Source organism: Ursus maritimus, unplaced genomic scaffold (genome assembly GCF_017311325.1).
Source record: "Ursus maritimus isolate PB19 unplaced genomic scaffold, ASM1731132v1 scaffold_22, whole genome shotgun sequence".
Lineage (NCBI taxonomy): Eukaryota > Metazoa > Chordata > Mammalia > Carnivora > Ursidae > Ursus > Ursus maritimus.
In genome coordinates, this window is record NW_024424675.1 from 19,810,527 (window position 1) to 19,831,590 (window position 21,064).

Genomic DNA, 21,064 nt, shown 5'->3' on the forward strand with positions numbered 1-21,064 from the left:
CGGGCCAGAAGCCAACCCAGAAATGCGAGGGACACAGGACCTGGCCCTCCCACGGAAGATCGTAAGATCGGGGTCCTGAAGTTGTGCAGGGAGCTGCTGCAGAGGCTTCTGGGGAGTGTAGTCTTTCCGGAGAACGGGTCAAGGGAGCCGTGATTTCACAAAGAAACCACTACCTGTTTTAGGGGTAGGCTGTCATTACAATAGCCATTGTCCTAGTAAATGACCGCGGCTGAGGGGCGGCCGCATTGGCCACCGACGGGAGGCGGGGCTTGCGGGGATTCTGGGAAGTGTAGTTCTGGCGAGGACCGGCCGGGGCAGAGGGCTGTCTGGGCGGATCCCGCCCGCCGCGGTGAGCGACGCTTACCCCGTCCCTTGCCCCTCGACGTCCTAACAGTAGGGCAAGGAGGGTCGGCAAAGGGTCGGCCTAGGGTCAGGGGCGCGGCTAGAGTGCGGCAGGTGGGGAGTGCGGAGGCTCAGGCCGGTGCGTGGGGGGCTGAGGGTTCCATGTTGGGAGGAGGGTCGCGCCTTTGGGGCGAGGGAACCGAGTGACGCTCAGCCAGCGCGGAGCCCCCAAGTTGCTGGGGGCTGCGCCGAACTCCCTTCCCCGGCTGGGGTTAGTGACTTGGAACTCCATAACTTTTTATTTTGAAGGGGGTGGACATATTCTGGGCCAGTTTCCGAATGGGGGCGGCCCTAGCGTGCATCCTCAGGCGTATTTGAGAGTGGGGATGATGAGTTCAGCTAGGGTCAAACAGCAACCCCCCCCCCCCCAATGCCCAGGTGTGTCTGGGCGAGGGAGCTTTACTTGGGTCTTCACCTCCGTGTAGTTGTGGAAACCCAGGACTGATCGTGAATGTCAAGTTCTGGGTTGGTTGCTTTCGGTGGGGCTTACTCTTCCGGGCCTATAATCGGGGTGTGTGCCCAGCGCCTCAGGCTCCGCTGTGCCTTGGTTTGTTGGGGGTGGATGGAGGCGAACTTGTTGTGGGTGAAATATACTTAGGTTATGGGGGAGTGTCTGGAGTCCCTGGGGGTTTTCAGAGGGTGGGGGAGGTTTTGGCCTGGGACGGACATCCCCTGGTGAGAGTTGACTGCACTGCTGGGACTTGGCATCTAAGCAGTTTTTTGTTTTTAAAGATTTTATTTATTTATTTGACAGAGAGAAAGACAGCCAGCGAGGGAGGGAGCACAAGCAGGGGGAGTGGGAGAGGAAGAAGCAGGCTCCCAGCGGAGGAGCCCGATATGGGGCTTGATCCCAGGACTTTGGGATCACGCCCTGAGCGGAAGGCAGACGCTTAATGACTGAGCCACCCAGGCGCCCCTGTAAGCAGTTTTTTGAGTGGGGACAGGTCTGCTTCTCTGGGACCTGCTGTCCCAAGGTTTGTCTTGGCATGCTGCTTTGTGGCAAAGATCTCAGGTTTGGTTGTAACAAGTGACCAGTTTGGCTGATTCCGCCTTTTCTGCTTTTCCCTTGTATGTTGGGGGTCAAACCGCTGGCTGGCTTGGGACTTAGTGGGGTTAGGTAGGGTGGGGAGCTTTGAGGGCTGCTGGCCAGCTATCCAAATCACTTCTGGCATCTGACTGGGTTCAGGTGTCAGGACTTTCATTTTATTTTACTTTTTTCGGTAAGGAAAAATTGTAAACTTACCGGTAGAATAGTACAGTGAACCCCCGTGAACCTAGCATTGTATTCAACATTTACTAATCGGCAGCCAATCTTGTTTCATAGACAGCCCCTCAATCCTACGTGTGGATAACACTTGTTACATCCCACAGGGCTAGACCACTGCTGACATTACCACTGACCAAAATGGCTTGGCACTCTACAGCTGGAGTTCAAATCTAGGAACTTTCTAGCTTTGTCAACTTGAGCAAGATTTATAACTGCCTCAGTGTATCACAAGACCTAGCTTACGGGGTCTTCAAGAGGTAAAATTTGTACGGTGCCTGGAATTGTCTCTGGTATATAGTAAGACTTTAGTAAATGCTAGCTATTCCTAATTATATTATAACTTGAGGCCAAGAGGCATTAAAAAAGATTAATTCCCTATTTAATAGGAGCATATCAGGGCAGGTTGTATTCTGATGCCCACACCTGATTTTGTCTCTCAGAAGCTGTCTACATTCTTCTCTGAGAGATCTGAGGCTTTCTTTTTTCTGTAAAGGAAGAGGAGCGCCCCTTATTTAAACTCGGGGATTTCTAGCCTGGTATGTGGGGGCCAGGAGACAGTCCTGAAGCTCACATTGCTTCTTTCATCCTCACCACCTGCTTAAACCCTGCTTGCCCAGAGAGGACTGGGGGGAGAAGGAGAAGACTTCTGGGCTCCTGAAAGCCCACTTTTGGGTGCAGGCCACTCACCTTTTGCATTCCTTCAGTGCTTTCTGAGCTCCAAACCACGGGTGAATTTCCTTTGCTTATTCTGACATCTTGTGTCCTGCAGTGTCCCATTTGAGACTCAGAGGCCTTGCTTGGTTCCCTAGGATCCCAGGACTGATTTAAGGACAGGGGTCTTTATGGAGAATATTACCCCAGACCAGGTTGCCACCTTCCTTGGCCCAGCAAAATTTCTCTGTAAGTTTATTCCTATGCATCTGTGTTCTCGATGCTTTTGGAAATGCTTTCTAAATGTAAGTTTCCAGGGGCACGTGGGTGCTCCGTTGGTTAAGCTTACCTGACTCTGGCTTAGGTCATAATCTCGGGCCGTTGGATCGAGCTCCGCATCAGGCTCCATGCTTAGTGTGGAGTCTGCTTAAGATTCTCTCCCTTTTCCTCTCCCCTCCCGACTTGTTCACGTGCATGCTCTCTCTCTCTCAAATAAATTAAATAAATAAAATCTTGTAAAAAAATAAGATGTAAGTTTTCGATTGTTTCTACCAGTATTTATAAGCACAAGTGATGTTTGTAGATTGACCCTTTATATCCTGCCACCTTGCTAAATTTAAATTCATGTATTCAAGTTTTTGTTTCAATTTTTTGGATTCTAGGACACATTCATGCCAAGGTAAATAAAGACAGGTTTATTTCCCATAGATAATCAGTTTTATTAATTTTCTATGTATCCTTCCAGTATTTTGTTTTTATGAAACGACAATCAAAGATTAAACACGCATACATGTTTATGCCACCGCACCTCTCCTAAAGGTGTCTTTGGTTAAAGTGAAGTCTTTAATCGTTATGTAGTAAGATTTATCCACTTCTTTGTTAATGGCTTCTGGATTTTATTTTATTTATTTATTTATTTTTTCCTTTTGAAGGTCTGTCTTTCCCCAAGGTCCTCTGTATATTCTCCGGTATGTTTCTAAACGTTTTTTTTGTTTGTTTGTTTGTTTCTAATCTTTAGGTCTTACACTGCTTGGAATTTATTTTTATGTAAGGTGTGATCTAGAAATCTAACTTCCAGGCAGATAGCAGCTTGTCTCAACCCTTTGTGAAGAGGCCGTCCTTTCCTGGCTGTGTTAAGATGCTGTATTCACCATATACATTAACCCCCAAACACACACGGACTCTCTATTCTGTTCCATTTACTGTCTGCTGCTGCGCTCACATCACAGTTTTATTTTCTGTACCATTATATATTTTCCATTTTATTATAAAATACAACACAGGAAAGAAAGCCACACAAAAGAGGTAGTGTAGAATGAGAAGAAACTGAACACCCAGGTCAAAAAGGAGAACTTTTTTGGTCTCCCCAGATGTTCCCCCATTTGTTTCATTCCAATCACAACTTTGTCCTTCCCTTCCAAAAGTAACCTTTCCCTGAGTTTCACGAAGGTCAGTCACCTAAGCACGCATCTCTAAACCTTATAGTTTAGCTTTTTTATCTTAAGAAAAGCCCCAACCTAACCTAATTATGATTTTTTTAAAATGTCTTTTATTTATTTCTTTTAAAGATTTTATTTATTTATTTGAGAGAGTGAGAGAGCCCCAGCAGGGGGTGGGGCAGAGGGAGAGGGAGAAGCAGGCTCCCCGCTGTGCAGGGAGCCCCACAACGCTGGTCTGGATCCTAGGACCCTGAGATCATGACCCGAGCTGAAACCAAGAGTTAGACGCTTAACTGACTGAGCTACACAGGTGCCCCCAAGTGTTTGTATTTTTATAAGGAAATAGATTGGTCACAGCCGACTTGGCAGACAGAAAAGGGCAGTGAAATCAATCTGGATGCACCGTATATAAATTGTATCATTTGCCATCGCTGAGACACCTGTTACAAGCAAATGGCGCTGCCCCAGGATCCTGTCCGTGCGGTGTTGTTGAGATGTAGGATTTTGTGACACAAGTTGTGCTGACAATGTTTGTTTTCTGCAGATTTAATATTATACTGTCTTTATAGCCACAGATAGATTCTCTTTCCTGAGGTCTCTTACAATGGAGTGAGAGATGTTTTTACCATTGGGAAAATAAAATAGTGACGATAAGATAATTAAATCGATTTCTCTGGGAAATAGCAATAGGCAGATTGAAGTTGGTTTTTTACACTCATTTATATATCTTGTAAATATTTAAGTCTTTTTGGATCCTATCTTTTCCCCAACATTGTCTTACGACATTTTACATGCATGCAGGTAAGTTGAAAGGTTTGCTACACCCGACTGTCCGTGTACCGCCTATGCGGGTGGATGGATGTGATGAAGCCAGTCTAGCAAACTGAACAGTTGGGTCACGTGTGCACAAGGAGATTTTCACACACACACACACACACACACACACACACTTGAAGCCTGGACGTTGTCCTCACCTATTAGGTTTTCTGACATTAAACTGTCTTGCCCATTCCTGGGATAAAGTCTACTTGGTAATGATATATTATTATTTGCTAATATTTTATTATCCATTCCTGGGATAAAGTCTACTTGGTAATGATATATTATTATTTGCTAATGTTTTATTTAGGATTTTTGCACCTAGTTTTGTAAGTAGAATTGACCCCTGGTTTTCTTTTTCTGTAGTGCCGTTGATGAATGAGTCAGGAAGCATGTTTTTAATGCTTTGGGGCTCTTAATCTTTATTACGGAATGACCTATTCCTCAAAGTTTTGCTAGAATTGGCCAATTTAATTATCTAAGGCCAATGCCTTTGGGAGAGGTCTTTGTCTTTTCGTTTTCTTTTTGGTTAACAGTTTTTCCTTTTTTTTTTTTTGACTTGATTTTAGGCAATTTCTATTCTTCGAGGAAATCACCCATTTCTTCTGCTCTTTTCTGTCTCTCCTCTCCCGTCCCTCCCTCTCTCACTTGATCGCACTGTCCGCTTTGCCCACAGTGTTGCCTCTTGGCTGGATGGTCAGACTTCACCTTAGGCTCTGAAGAGCAGCGTTTTCTTCACTGTTTAGATTTCCCGTGATAGAGTCCTGGGCATTCTGTGTGCTGAGCTAGGTTTTTCCTGGTCAGTATCCCTGCTTGTTCTTAACGGTACGGCAGGTGTACGGACAGGCACATGCCTTTTTTGTTTTATATCCTGGGCACAGTCACAGATCCCAGCACACTGAAGTCCCAGTCGACAGCAGGGACTGGGGCTGGGGGAGAATCAGTTTATGGCCTTTTGACCTTGTAGTAGAATGCCATGTCATTGGTCATTGGATATCCTAGCATCCCTCCTGTGTGGCCTCTCCCTATAAGTATATGCCCCTACCCTATTGAACTTAGAAGTGACCATGTGATTTGATTTGCTAATGAGCTGTGGTCCGAGGTCTCCCTTTAGGTCAAATTTGTAAGTATGGTTCTCCATCTTTCATTTTCCTCTCTCACTCCTACTGACCGTGTTCCAAACAGAGGCTGCACGAGCAGCCTTGGCCCCAGAGTGAGGATGGCTTTGGGCATAGTTACAGATGATACCTGTTGGACATGGAGCTGGAGTGAGAAAGAAACTGTCATTACGTTAAGCTATGGAGATGAGGGGTGGGGGAATATTCGTCATTACAGAAGAACTTGACCCATCCTGACTGACACAGACCCCTCCTCCCCTTCACTGTCAGGGTCGTCTCTTCTTCGGGGTGAACTCTGAACCCTGTGGACATCTGCTTACTCTTGGTGTTTCCATTTAGTCCTTTGTTTGCTGGGCATTCTTGTAGACAGGGGTGAAGGCGATGGGCTTTGGAATGAGAATTCTGGATTCAGGCTTGGCTCTGACACTTCGCAGCTATGATCTTAAGGACACATCAACTGACCTCTTAGTGTCTTTGTTTCCCCCTCTGAGATGGAGAGGGTAGCAGAGTCTACCCTGGCTGTGTTGTGAAGATTCATGAACTCTGGACAGTACTCATTTTCTATGTGTTAGTATTATTAGGAACAGAGATTTATAGAGATTTATTAACTTAGCCCAAATTGTCCTGCAGTAACATGTGACCCCCACCAGATCTCAGTGGCCCCCACAGCAATCTAACTTTACCCCCAGTCTTATTCCTCCTCCTTTGTAGGTTGCTTTGTAGCTCTGCACCATGACCTCTTAGAGTAGAACCCAAGCCCCTCTTGGGGACATGCTTCTCTCAGAACACGAGAGCTGGTGGAATCATGCAGTGCTTAGAAGTGGCACTGTCCTTTTCAGTCACATCCCACCACCCAAGGCAAGTCACAAGACCAAGCCTGATGTCAGGGGCAGGGAAGTATAGTCTTTTTTTATAGAGAAAGAAATAATTGGGAACAATGGTAAAATCTACCACAAAGGCCTGTTTCATCCTAGTCATCAGGACTAGCAAGATGACTGAGATGTATTTCTTCTTACCAGAAGCTGTTAATCTAGTAAAGATAGTCAAAGAGAAAAATTGCAACATAGCATAGTAAGGTAAGATGCCCAGGTTGGACAGAAGAGGGAGTGACCATCTCTGCCGGTGGAATTAGGGGATGAATCATAAGGGCTCCTTAGGGGAACCTAACCAGCCTCCAGAGGGTACCTGGCAACAGTATGACTGTAGTCTGTGGGGCTGAGATCCTGGACAGAGTGTCTGAGGTGCTTCTGAACGTGGTTGAGCTCCAACACCACCTGCCCCCTTTGGGACCACGTGGGTGGAGGACTCTCACTTGGGTTCATCTGGAGACACCAGTGCATAGTTCCGATAAGGCCACGTGGATAGGAAGGTGGGGGTTACCTTCACAGAATCATCGTGAGGCCTGGAGACTGACCTAAAGGAAGAAGGACTCCACTGAGACCCCGAGTCCTCAGAGTACAGGGACATGGGATGGAACACAGCTGGAATCTAGGGCCAGGGGAGTCAGGACCTGAGTTCTGCAAGTCCAGTTTGGTCTGGAAGGAGACATTCTGAGCCTCTTTCTCCACAGGCATTATGCCATGTCTTCACTCTGACTCAGGCTCCGTGGAGCAGAGGCTGATGTGACACCTGGAGTTTGAATCTGAAGCTGAGGGAGGGAAGGAATTGTACCTTTTGACAGATAACGAAGAGCGGCGAGGGACAGACTTGAGGGTACATAGGCTGGAAAGGGATGCGGGAAAGAAATCCAAGGAGGCCCTGGAGCCCAGGGCGCCATGTTGAATGAGGAGGTGCAAGAGGACAGGGCCCCTGCGAAGGAGGCATGGGCTCAGGGCCCACGGTAAAGCTCCCGGCAACACTGAAGGGCTTCTCCATCGCACAGGTCCTGGCTTCATGGAAGCAAGATGGCCTTTCACAAGTAAGCCTCCAAGAATCACCCCAGGCAGCAGAAGTTGATCTTGAGATGACGTAACTTCTACCTGGCCCTCTAGCAGAATGTCATGGAAGACACCGGGCTGACGCTGGGGCCACAACGTTGCCTGATCCTTCTGGCCACTGAGAGCAGGGCCGGGGGCAGCTTTTGTGTCTGGAGGACAGGGAAGACACGGAGATCATGAGGAAACGGACTCAAAATCACCCAGCAGAAGGTGAGAGCTGGTGGGTCTGGAGAGGCAGCGGGGCCGGGGGAAGCAAGCTTGGGTTCATCGAGAATGTTTCAGTGAGGACAGGTGTGCCCAGGGGCTCCCATCTCCCTGCCAGGCCTAGAGGAGCTGCTCTGGGAACGGCCTGCGCGGCCCGGCCCCTCAGAGCTGCTGCTTCTTCCCCCAGGTTTGCCTTCTCGCACTACTGCCTGGCTCCCAGGACGGGAGGGCAAGCCCCAGATGCTGGTGGGTCAGGTTACTTTTTTTTTTTTCCTCTGAAATGCTGGCTGTTTCCCCCAGAATAAGTGTATATTCTCTTTCTTGAGAAGGGGAAAGGCAGTCGTTCATGTCTGTGTCAGACACTGTCTCAGTCATTTGTGTGCTTGATTTTCTTTGTTGAAAAAGATACCCAAGGTTCATATTAAGACTCCAGCAAACTTTTCAACGTAAGTGGTATTTTTGAAAAATAGATTATTAAAAACTCTAAATGTACTATTAAATTTTACTCTGTATCTGCCCTAGCTAAGGGTACTGGGCACTGGACACCTTTTCACCTTTTTATCACTGAATTATTTTTTTTAAGTTTTAATTTAAATTCTAGTTAGGTAACATACAGTGCAATACTGGTTTCAGGAGTAGAATTCAGTGATTCGTCAGTTGCATATAACACCCCGTGCTCATTATATCAAGTGCCCTCCTTAATGCCCGTCACCCAGTTACCCCATTGCCCCATTCACCTCCCCCCTAGCAGCCTTTAGGTAAGAGTCTCTATAGTTAAGAGTCTCTCTCTCTCTCTCTTTTTTTTTAAGATTTTATTTATTTATTTGAAAGAGAGCATGAGTGAGAGAGTGCAGGTGGAGGAGGGGCAGAGGGAGAGGGAGAAGCAGACTCCCCACTGAGCAGGGAGTCTGACACGGGGCTTGATCCCAGGACCCCACGATCATGACCGGAGCCGAAGGCAGACATTTAACCGACAGAGCCGCCCAGGCGCCCCATATAGTTAACAGTCTCTTATGGTTTGTTTCCCTCTCTCCATCCCCCGCCCCATACTGTGTTCATCTGTTTTATTTCTTTTCTTTTTTTTTTTTAAGATTTTTTATTTATTTATTTGACAGAGAGAGAGAGACAGCCAGCAAGAGAGGGAACACAAGCAGGGGGAGTGGGAGAGGAAGAAGCAGGCTCCCAGCAGAGGAGCCTGATGCGGGGCTCGATCCCAGAATGGTGGGATCTCGCCCTGAGCCAAAGGCAGACGTTTAACGACTGAGCCACCCAGGCGCCCCTCAACTGTTTTATTTCTTAAATTCCACATATGAGTGAAATCATAGGATACCTGTCTTTCTCTGATTGACTTATTTCACTCAGCATAATACTCTCTAGCTCCATCCATGTTGTGGCAAATGGTAAGAGTTCATTCTTTTTGATGGCTGAGTCATATCCTACCGTGTATATATACACCACATCTTCTTTATCTGTTCATCTATCACTGGGATTTTGGAACATAGAGAATTAGCGAGCAGAGTAGTAATAGGCCCTCAGGTCCCATCATCCAACTTCAGTAATCACCTATAATGGACAGTCTTAAGTCATTTCCACCTCTCACTTCCCTCGCTGGGTTATTTTAGACAGGTCTCAGACACGATAACGTTTTCTCCATAATTCTTGACAACAGCTGTGAGAGGGAGCTGGTCCTGGGGGTAATACTATTTGTTTCAGAGGGAGGACGTCTGGCCCAGAGGGGTGTGTGATTTGTGTGGGCCACACTCGTCTTCCACACGGCGGAGCCAAGAGTTAGACTCGGCTTTCTCCGCCTCTCAGGCTTCTGCACCTTCTAATGTATGAAATAGCCTTCTTGCTCTTACATAAATCCCCATCTAAAAATGGAAGCATGTTTTCCAGCTCTCGGGAACAGGCCTGTATTGTCTGATGAATGACTCCTATAGAGTGCTCTCTCTGGATACAGTGGTTCACCCCCAATCCAAACCCCCAATCTTCTCTTCTCTACCAGAAATGTAATGTATTCTTTCACGTGGATGGGGATGACATTCTGCAAGCCCAACAATAGGTTGATAGATACCCTATCCTTGTTCTCGAGCCTCCGAGTTCTTTGGAAAAATGTGTAAAGACAAGAAATGATGGCAGTAACAGTAATTTTTATTGTCGTGGTTGAAATGGTTCCATAATGGTGCAGTAAAAGTGGTGGCAAAGTGCTAGCCCAGAGCTTTCAAACCAGTGTCCAGCCCTGGCAGTGGATCGACAGTAGGACTCCCAGGACACAGGAGAAGAACTTATTGTTTTTTAAGATTTTTTATTTATTTATTTGAGAGAGAGAGAGAGAAAGCACAAGCAGGCAGAGCAGCAGGCAGAGGGAGAGGGAGAAGCAGGCTCCCTGCTCAACAAGGAGCCCGATGCGGGACTTGATCCCAGGACCCTGAGATCATGACCTGAGCCAAAGGCAGACGCTTAACCAACTGAGCCACCCAGGCGTCCCCAAGGAGGAGCACGCCTGGAATGGCGGTGTGAGGTGCTCGTGGACCTTCTCCGCAGCAAGACATCCAAAATGACAAAAAGCACAGCCATGTCAAGTCTGGAAATTACCCTAAGGACATGTAGGAAGTGGAGAAACATTTATTCAAGAAAATCTCCTAAATCTCAGTGAGAAAAGCAAGCGTCTGTGGCATTTGTCCCGCTGCCCGCGCCCTCCTGTTCCGTCTCCGGCTCCGTGTGGTGGAGGGTCTACTCCAGGGGATGCAGCCAAAAAGATGGGCTCTGTGCCCCCAGTTCTCAGTCCGGGACCTCACGTCTCCCCCCGCAGGGACAGGCCACCCGCAGTTCTCACTGTTGCAGGCAAGTGTGGCCAAGGGGTCTGGGGTCTTGTTCCTCCACCGGCCCCTCGTCGTAGGATAGAAGCTCTGTCCCGGGCCCAGGAGGTCGAGAATCAGGAGGGACCTGTTGCCTTTTCTCCAGTCTGCTCCTAGGGCAGGGATCCTGGGCCGGGAGGGCCAAGCCGAGAAAAAAAACGGGCTGTTGGGTGCCCCTCTCTCTGAGCAGGAGTGTTCCTGAGAGCCGTGGCTGCTGACCTTGCTCCCAGCTCCCGAGCTGCAGACGTCCTGCCCTGGGGGAGAGGCAGGCCTAAGAACTGAGCCGGCCTCTGAGCAGGAGTGTTCCTGAGAGCCGGGGCTGCTGACCTTGCTCCCAGCTCCCGAGCTGCAGACGTCCTGCCCTGGGGGAGAGGCAGGCCTAAGAACTGAGCCGGCCTGGTGCTCCCTCAGCGGACGGCTTTGTTTGCCGCAGGGCGTAGGGAAGTTCCAGTCTCAGCGTGCTAGGGAAAACAATGGAAATTTCGGTGGTGAGCGGTGAGAGGAAGCGGGCAGATCCCTGAGACCAACTGGGCTACGTTCTTTCTCTTTTTCAGGAAATTCAAATACCCTGTAGAAAGGCCGGTTGCCCGAGTATTGGCAGTTAAAATACACTCGTAGTTGAGGGAGCCCAGGCCAACGTGTGATCGCGAAGCAGCACGGCTTAGGTTACCGGAAGTAACTGTGTGGAGAATTAAAAATGGGGAGTCTTTGTACTGTTCTGAGTTTCAGGAGGAAGGATACACACTGCAAACCCCTCATGCCTCTCATGCCTGCTTCCATCTGTAGTATCTGTGGTTCGTGGTGGTAGGCTGTGTGTGGCCCTCAGACCTTACTGTCGTCATCAGGCCCTCTGTCAGGAGCATTCGGTGTGAAGAACATTCTAGTCGAATGTGTCTCCAGGATTTTCAAGTTAAATACCTACTGAATTTCTTGTTAAAATGTCTCAGTTGTGGACACTTAGTTCACGGAGTATTTAGGTACGTGAATCCCATCATTTCCCCCTTTTGTACTTTGACCTGCTGCCACTATTCTCGAGATCGGGCGTGTGAGCTTGAAAGTGCCCTCATCACGCACCACGGCTTTTGGGCAGACGTGGCCAATCGTAAGCAGTTTTCTGGGAAGGAAGCACTTTAAATATTAGGAAAGCATGAACTCTCTCACCCGACCAAGTGAAGGTGTTTTTTGTTTTAAATTTGATTGAGGTGTAATAGTCCAATAACAAAGTGTGCAGTTCAAAAATGTTCTGAGGCTCTCAGGAAGTGAACACAGCGTGTAAGCAGCGCCCAGATCAAGAGGCGGACCGGCGGACCGGCGCCACTCGTGGGCGTTACACTCCTGCAAACCTTCTCGTCTTCCCACGATGCTCCCCCCCGGGGGTTACTCTCTCCTGACTTCTAACATCACAGATTACGTTTCCTACTTTCTGTTTTTGTTCTTTGTTTTTTTAAATGAACGTCATCACAGAGTCTGTCCCCTTTTGTGTTGGCCGTCTTTTGGTCAACATTATGTCTGGGGTTCATTTATGGTAGAATTTGTACTTCATTTTCCATCGTGGTTTGTTTTTATATGCAAAGGCCCCCACGTCGCCAAGGTAATTCTTGAAGAAGAGCAAAGCTGGAGAAATCGTGTTATGGGCTATCAAGATCTCTCGTGGTGCCGTGGTCATTAAGACAGTGGGGTATTGGTGTTAAGGACAGACAGGTGGACCAGTGGAGCAGAAGAGAGTCCAGAAATAGGCCCACACATAGACAGTGGCCTTACTGATAGAAGAGGGGCCTACAGTGTGCTGAGGGAAGGTAGACATCAGAAGAGGTGATGGGATTGGGTACCGGCCACAATGTGCACCTGTCACTTACATAGTGATTAGTGGCTGGAGAGCTAGTGGCAGAGTCCACTGGAAGCAGTTACTTGCAATTAATATACCCCAGTAACTGACATTTGAACCCTTTTGGTCGGGGCTTGGTGTCATTTAACTAAATCGTGCCAATGAGATTTGTGCAAGGAGTGCCGGAACTTAAAATGGTTGAATTTTCTAAAGCAGTGAATTTTAAAGCATACCCTGATAAAGTGTCAGGCTTTAAAAGCAGATTAAATGATCTGTAAATGCCCCTTTCCTTGAATATTGCTGCCATTCCGCTGCCTGCGGTTTTGCCCACAGGACATACTGCTCTCCAGGATGAGTGAAGCATTCGGGGCTTTGTTTTAAACTGCCAGGCAAAGAGACATTTTAGTAACCTGCCTCCCTCACAAATGCTCATTGTGGACCCCGTCTTTGTCTGTAGTTGAAGATTGTTCCATTTTCTCCTCTAAATCTCCACCATCCCCTGATGCCCAGCACAAGCCCCGCGTATGTGTGCTTCTCTCCTTTCTCCAGCCCCTCCTCCACGCCTCTCAGGATTCCTCCAGAACGAGTCCTCAAGGTCACTTTCCTGAGCGCTGCTTGAGGTTTGCAGATGGATTCACAGATCATTTCTCCAGTGAAATCCCACGTGTCCGAGGGCCAGGAAGGGGTTTTACGTGTCAGCTGTGCCCCCCTCCGATTTTAACACAAAGCCTGGGGGTGGGGGCCCAGAAGAACTTGATACAGAGAACTGTGTATTCTAAAAAGAACGAATTCAACTTCTCACATGTCCGGGCTCTCCAGGGCCACCAGAAACGCCCCTCACACTGGGAACACCGACAGTGGCTTGCTGTCCGCTAACTTACCGCTCGTTTATAGGTACCAGTCACATTCCGGGAGGCAGCTGTGGTCTTCACAGATGCAGAATGGAAGGTTCTGAGCCCTGAGCAGAGGAACCTCTACAAAGAAGAGATGCTGGAGAATTACGAGACTCTGCTCTCGTTGGGTAAGGGGGTGTTCTTTCCTTCATTAATTCAGTAGAGGCTTACCGGCCACCTACTATGTGCCAGAAAACGTGCCAGGCACTTAGCACACCTTAGTGATGAAATAGGAATCCCTGCCCATGAGGGCTTATTTTCTAGTATGTGGTGACAGACAACAGACCAAAAGCTTCATATGCAGGGGTAGCCGAACATGGTATGTTAGAAAGTGATCCATGCTATGGAGTATAAAATCGTCATACGATAGAGCAGGATGAAGGAGTGTTGAGTGTGAGTGGGTGGCTGGCTGAATTTTGCAATTGGGGATTTGAAACCAACGAGGAGGGACCATGTGACCAAAGATAGAATGTGGTAAGAGAGTTGGAACTCCGGGTACGTGGGGTAAAAGCATTTTGGGTGCAGGGACTTGTTGGTGCCAAGACCTTCTGGAAGGGATGTGCCTGCCGGGTGTAAGGAACTGCAAGGTGGCCAGTGAGGCTGGGGGCACAGATGGCAAGGGGGAGAGTAGGGAGACATTGCCTCCTGCCGCAGAAGGTACAATTACATGTCAGAGTTTGTATGGCTTTTGGGTTTCATAAGTCATATTTTTTTCTTTTTCATTTACTGAAAAATTTACATGGGTTGTTTAAACCTGGATTGGTAAACACTTTCAGTCGGGACATTACTCTGGATCAGGAGGTGGCCAGCTTTTTCTGTGAAGGGCCACATAGTAACTGTTTTAGGTTTTGTGGGGCTGTATGGTCTCTGTAACTGCTCTGGGGTCGGCCCTTGGAGTGCTAAATTGCCACAGACAACATGTGAACGAATGAGCGAGGCTAAGACTTGATTTGTGGACGCTGAATTTTCAATTCCACAGAATTCTTATGTATCATGAAATATCGTTATTCTTTTGACTTTTTTCCAACTATTTAAAAATTGAAAAACCATTCTGAGGTTGTGGACTATACAGAAACAGAGGGTCCCCTTGTTCTAGATCAGTGCTGTCCCATAGAAATATCTTATGAGCCGGGTGGGGAATTTAAAATTCCCTAGTAACTGCATTCTACAAAGTAAAAATAAATGGATGAAATTAAAAATTTTTTAGAGAGTTTATTTTTATTTTTTTGAGAGAGAGTGAAAGCAAGAGAGATCACAGAGGGAGAGGGAGAAGCAGACTTGCCACCGACCAGGGAGCCCGATGTGGGACTCGATCCCAGGACCCCGGGATCATGACCTGAGCCGAAGGCAGACGCTTAACCAACTGAGCCACCCAGGTGCCCCTGAAATTAATTTTAATAGCATTTTCTTTAACATAGTATGTCAAAAATATTATCATTTCAATATGTAATCAACATAGAAAAATTAATTAGATTTTTTTGGTACTAAGTCTTGAAAATCTGGTGTGTATTTTACACTGAGAGCACATCTTCATTCAGACTAGCCACCTTTCAAGTGCTCAGTAAACCCGTGTGACTAGTGGCTACCGGATTAGAGAGTGCCGTTCTAGAAAATTCCTAAATTTATAGATAAAGCATGTAGAGAAGAGTCACGTTTTTGGAGACACAAACCAGTTTCAGGCAGAAATTTCTTCAGCAATCTCCTTCGAATGGCATAGCTATTTCCCCGATGTGAATTAATCCCATTTTCTTTCTTCCATTGTCATCTGTCCCATGTGATTTGACCTGAGTCCATCTATTTTGAGTTCCAGCTAACTAAGGATAGGTTCGTCCATTTCAGTCTGGTTCTGTGTATTTCGATTTGGCCTTAGCTAGTCAGCCTAACTAGATTTTGTTTTTATTTTTAATTTTCTCTTGTCCTATTTATTCTCTTCTTCTATGTTAAGGCATTTAATGGGTTCAGAAGAAAATGTTAAAATGACCTGGTTTAGATTATTCTCAATACTAGAAGCCCTTGATTCCTTTATTTTGCTCAACACATAATATTCTACAGGTCTCCAGCCTCTTATGGGCTCTTTTGGGCTTTTTTCTTATTTCTTTCTCTTTTCTTGGGCTGGTCCAGAGGGCTAGTGTCACATATTTTTTTTTTTCTTTTTTTCTGTGTCTCTCTTCACACCCTTGAATAGTTTGTGAACTTTACTGATTCTGCCCATCACGTATTATGATAAACCCATTTTCTCTGTCACTTCTGCTTTATCCTTATACTCCTGTTAGGTTACAAGACAGCACAAATTTATTCTCAGACTCGTCAAAAATGAGATCATGGTGTTTTTCTTAACAAAATCAGCCTTTTTTTCTCTCGTTCTTCACATACTCATGTTATGATGTCTCTTTTCATGGGTTCTGCTAGACATAAGTGGGCCAATTTCCACTGAAATGATCTTTAAAGCTTTTTGAGGAGGAGTTTTTGAGTTAGCTTAGACTAGGTAATTCTGTGATAACAAACCATGTCAAACGTTGGTGGCTTGTCACAGCAAACGTTCCTTTCCCACTTACACTGCCTGTTGTTTAAGTTTAGGTGTGGTTCAGCTCTGTTGTTTCTGGAATTCAGACAGAAGGACCAGGCTCATCTGAGTCATGGGGTTCTTAAAGAAGAGGGGAAAAGAGCACTGATAGGACCACATGGAGCCTCTTTTTTTTTTTTTAAGATTTTATTTATTTATTTATTTATTTGAGAAAGAGCATACATTGGGTGAGGGGCGGAGGCAGAGGGAGAGGGAGAAGCAGACTCCCTGTTGAGTGTGGAGCCTGATGTGGGACTCCATCCCAGGACCCTGGGATCACGACCTGAGCTGAAGTCAGCCACTTAGCCGACTGAGCCACCCAGGTGCCCACATGGTTCCTCTTAAAACTTGTTTGAAAGAGGCACTAGCTTTTCAGTAATCATTGGCCAAAGCAAATCACTTAGCCAAGGCTGATGTCCTTGTGATGGGATTGGTTTGGACCTAAGGCGCTAGAATCCTGAAACCATGGACCATGTTTTTCTTGTCTACTGCTGCATCCACACTGCGGTAGAGAACCTAGCACTTAGACATTTCTAATAAGTTTTTGTATGTCGATGGGAAACCTGAAATTCGGTTTTCTTTCATATATAATCTCTGTAACCACTGATTCATATAGCATTTCCCACATTTGGAAACCCTCCCGACCAAGTGGCTTTTTATGCCTGTCAGTCTTGTTTTGTAATAAGAAAAGACATGAAGGTGATTTTCACATAGGGCACAGAGACTGTTACGTCCAAGGAGAACTGAGTTGTGGGCACTATGTATCTCTGTGACCGTCGACGGCTTAGGTTCTTTAGTAGAAAGGGGAGGCTAAGGTTACTGAAGCTGTTTGCAGCACACAGTGCTTACTTGAAAGGTTCCTGTTTCCCATGTAGAAGATGGTTTTGTTATGGATTTTGTGGACTGCAGTAGAAGATGGAATGTTGGGGGCGCCTGGGTGGCTCAGTCGTTAAGCGTCTGCCTTCGGCTCAGGTCATGATCCCAGGGTCCTGGGATGGAGCCCCATGTCAGGCTCCCTGCTCAGCAGGAAGCCTGCTTCTTCCTCTCCCACTCCCCCTGCTTGTGTTCCCTCTCCCACTGTCTCTCTCTGTCAAATAAATAAATAAAATCTTAAAAAAAAATAAAGATGGAACGTGCAGAAATGAATGGAAAGGAATTATTGGTGAGGGGCAAATTGTGTTGTGCGTGTATTGTTAGTTACGGATGTGGCATTAAGACCCTCTGTTCCAGGACAAGGCAGAGCTGCCCAGCAGCCCCACGTAGGGCTTCTCTAACTGAAAACTCTCTCTCTCCAGCAGGACCAAAGCCAGAAATCTACCCCTGTGCCTCCTGCCTTCTGGCCTTCTGTCAGCAAGTCCTCAGCCAGCGTGTGCTTCAGATCTTCCTGGGCTTCTGTGTAGAGAATCACTTCCATCCAGGGGATTCTGGCCCCAGGCATCAGGAGTGGCAGTATTCTGCTCAGAGCTGCTGGAGTGGAAACACAGAAGGTCACCAGAGGGAGGGTGGCTCCCCCCCCTTGTGTGCGAGGACAGAGGAGACGTCAGGCGCATTCCCCAGCCTACCCCGAGGACAGTCAGCAAGAACTAGAGAAGGCACCATGGTGGTAGAAACAGAGCCTACCTCAGCCCAAAGTCTAAACCCTGTGCCAACAGACAAAGGAGTAAAAGAAGCCTCAAGATCGGGAGCGGTCAGCTGTACGGAACGTGAACTAGATTGTGGCCTGAAACCAGACTTGGTTACAAAGCAGACCACCCACTTACAGGAGAAACCCTATGTTTGCGGGGAGTGCGGGCGAGGCTTTAAAGTGAAGTCAACCCTCATCAGACGCCATCGGACACACTCGAAGGAGAAGCCTTATGTGTGCGGTGAGTGTGGCCGAGGCTTCAGCCAGATGTCGATCCTTATTAATCATCGGAGGACACACTCAGGGGAGAGGCCATATGTGTGCAAGGAGTATGGCCGAGGCTTTAGCCAGAAGTCCAACCTCAACAGACACCTGAGAACACATTCAGAAGAGAAGCCTTATTTGTGCAGGGAGTGTGGGCACAGCTTTAGAAATAAGTCAGTGCTCATTAGACATCAGTGGACTCACTCTGTAGAGAAGCCTTATGTCTGCAGTGCGTGTGGGCGAGGCTTCAGTGAGAAGTCATACTTCATCAGACACCAGAGGACACACTCAGGGGAGAGACCCTACATGTGCCTGGAGTGTGGATGAGCCTTTAGTGATAAGTCAACCCTCAGAAAATACCAGAAGACACACTCAGATGAGAAGCCTTATATTTGTGGGGAGTGGGGCCAAGGCTTTTGCGATAAGTCAGCCCTCAGCATACACGACAGGACACACTCGGGGGAGAAGCCTTCCTTGTGTGGTGAGGCTTGAGCCAGAAATCACTCCTCCTTGTTCACCACAGGACACACTCCAGGGAGAAGTATTCTGTTTTCAGGGAGTGTGGGCGAGGCTTCAGCTGTAAGGCAAATCTTATCAGACACCAGAGGATACAGTGAGGGGAGAAGCTTTCTGTGTGCAGGGATCCTGGGCAAGACTCGAGCAGTCAGTCAGACCTCATCCTGCGCCAGAGAGCCGAATGGGGAGGAGTCCCTATCCGTGCACGAGTGAGTAGGGCTTCGGAGACGTGTTGGGCCTCGTGAGGCTTCGAGGCACATTCAGGAGGGGAGCCTCACCGGTGCAGAACATGGGTGACTCGGTAGCCATAAGTCAGCCCTCACAGCACAAAAAGGATGCACTTAGGTGGGAAGTGCTGTGTGTGAGGCAGGAACTGTGGGTGAGGCTTTAGCAATAAATCCACATTTACCGAACATCGGTGGCCCACTTGGGAGAAGTGTCGCGGGTTCAGAGGGTCCTAGTGGACCTCAGTGAGCAGAAGAGCAGGCAGGCAGGCACGAGGTGGCGCGCTCATGGAGGAGCTGGCTGCTTGCTGGGAGTGTGGGCGAGACTCATGCTCAGTGAGCCTTCTTCACACACCGCAAGGATAATCCATATGCAGACGCCCCGGAGCTCGGCCCACATAACCTCTTCAGGGCCGGCACCCCTGCCGCTCCAGGTTCCTGCTACTGGCGGCTGCACAGAGGCGTTCCTCCCTAGGACGTGTCGTAGCCACAGGCAACTGCCCCTTCCCAGCTAGTGGCTCCTGGCCAGTGACCGATTGATCTGGGGAGAAAAAAAACCTCAACGCTCCACTCAGCCGGGACAACTCCAAAGGGTCCTCCCAGGTCCAGAGATCCCCATGGGACTGACTTCTTGCTTGCAGTCACGTTGCAGGTCCTGCCCTCATTCCCTGATAAACCCCTTGAACTCTCCATTTCATTGTCTCTGGGGAATCCACCCTGAGACAGCTTAAGTGTGCAAGGGGGTGTGGACAGGGTTTTGGCCATAAGTCACCCCTCAACAAACCCCAGAGTATACAGAATGGAAGCTCTGTGTATGTGGGGAGCATGGGCCAGGGCTTAGGAAAAGCGTGTCTCAGTGTCCATCAGGAAACAGCGATTTTGGGAGAAGCTTTCCAAGGGCAGGGAGGGAGGCTTTAGCAGGACGTGAAACCTCATCTCGCACCAGAGGACACACTCAGGGAGGGCTCATGGGTGCGGCTTTATCTCTCCTACTGTGTTTTCTTGACAGACTTCAGGGGACAGAGACTTGCCACCGCCACAGACGGCTACCTCATTCACCTCTGAGGGGCCTTCAGAAGTCTTGACGAGAGGGAAGATGGCACTCTCAACTACAGAGACCCGGGTTTTCCCCTTTTTGTAATCAGATGGAGTAAAAATGTGGAAGGCTTTATTTAAGTAACCCAGGAATGGTCTAGTTGTTTCATTTTCATACCCGATTTCTTTCCCAGTTTCTCTTGTCCATTTGTTCTAGTAAAATCTTCTTTGCTACGTGCAGCCTGTGTGCCTTAGTCTCTCACCTGTCTGGAAAGGAATTCATACCCACAACCTGGATTTCCTACATGAATTCAACCCTTGAGAGACACGAAGTCACAAATCAATCTAATAGGGTTATGGGGAATCTGAGCCTCTGTGTGGGGAGGACGACCTACATTCTGGAGACAGGCTAACTGAAGGGAAGGCCTTCCCAGGTCCCCGGGCGCCAGAGAGCTGCCGCCTCTCCTGACTGATCTCCCTTTGGCTCTGGGAAAGCTCCTCTCCCAGGGTTTCCTTCCTTCCTTCTTTCTAGTCTCTCTTCGGGTCTCTGTTGAATCCCTCTCTACCCTCTGGAAGCACTGCTGTTCCTCGGTGGTCTGTTCACGTCCTCTGGTTCCAGGGACCCTTTAGCCATCCTCCCTACGTGGCCTTCTGGATTCCAGGATCGGGTCCTTTAACCTTGCCCAAACTGTTCTCCAGCCACGAATCAGTGCTTTGGGCTTCTTAGCTATTCCCTGCGTCGGTTCATAGGTCTAAAGACTCCTAAATACAGCTCCAATACCGTGTCCCCTCAGCCCTGCATTCCTCGGGTCCAGTCCTGCTAGTGATCCCCTCCCTCATTCCTCTACTCACTGGTCGAAGACAGCCTAGCCGTATGCCTGCCCTTGTTGGTCAGCAGTGAGATTTCTAGCATAATCTTTTTCCTAATGGAAATGTAATAGAATACCGTGCTACGCTGTTTTTATTTTCTCCTAAGATGCATGATATGTATAAGGGATAAAAATCCATGTTCTCCTTATATAAAGATGATTTTTGTCTAGCGCTGTACCCTATTCATTAATTTTAATCTAGAAATTGTTTTGGAGGATAGCCAGACATGCACTTACTCTTTAATTAAAGAGAAATTTGGGACAGGTTGTAATATGACATTCTAGAATCTTAAAAAAGAAAAAAAAAAAAAAAAAAAAAAAGGAAACCAGATTCCTAGAATTCCATCACCAGTGTTCTAAAGAATAAAAGCATTCCCTCTCTGTCTGAATGTTGGGGCAACAGCTGAGGATTGAAAATCTCGCAAAGTCAGGTGTTTTTTTTTTAATAATAATATTTTTAATTATATTATGTTAGTCACCATACAGTACATCCCTAGTTTTTGATGTAAAGTTCCATGATTCATTAGTTGCGTATAACACCCAGTGCACCATGCAA

General features: G+C 47.6%; 1 protein-coding gene across 1 annotated transcript; it reads left to right on the forward strand.

Moving 5' to 3' along the window:
- The first annotated feature begins 300 nt into the window (after window positions 1–300).
- ZNF343 (zinc finger protein 343) lies at window positions 301–19,879 on the forward strand. The gene is given in 4 exon segments (XM_008703284.2): window positions 301–349; window positions 13,415–13,541; window positions 17,272–18,345; window positions 18,348–19,879. Coding segments are annotated over 3 exon segments (1,242 nt in total). The 5' UTR covers window positions 301–349; window positions 13,415–13,507; the 3' UTR covers window positions 18,482–19,879.
- Window positions 19,880–21,064: the final 1,185 nt, after the last annotated feature.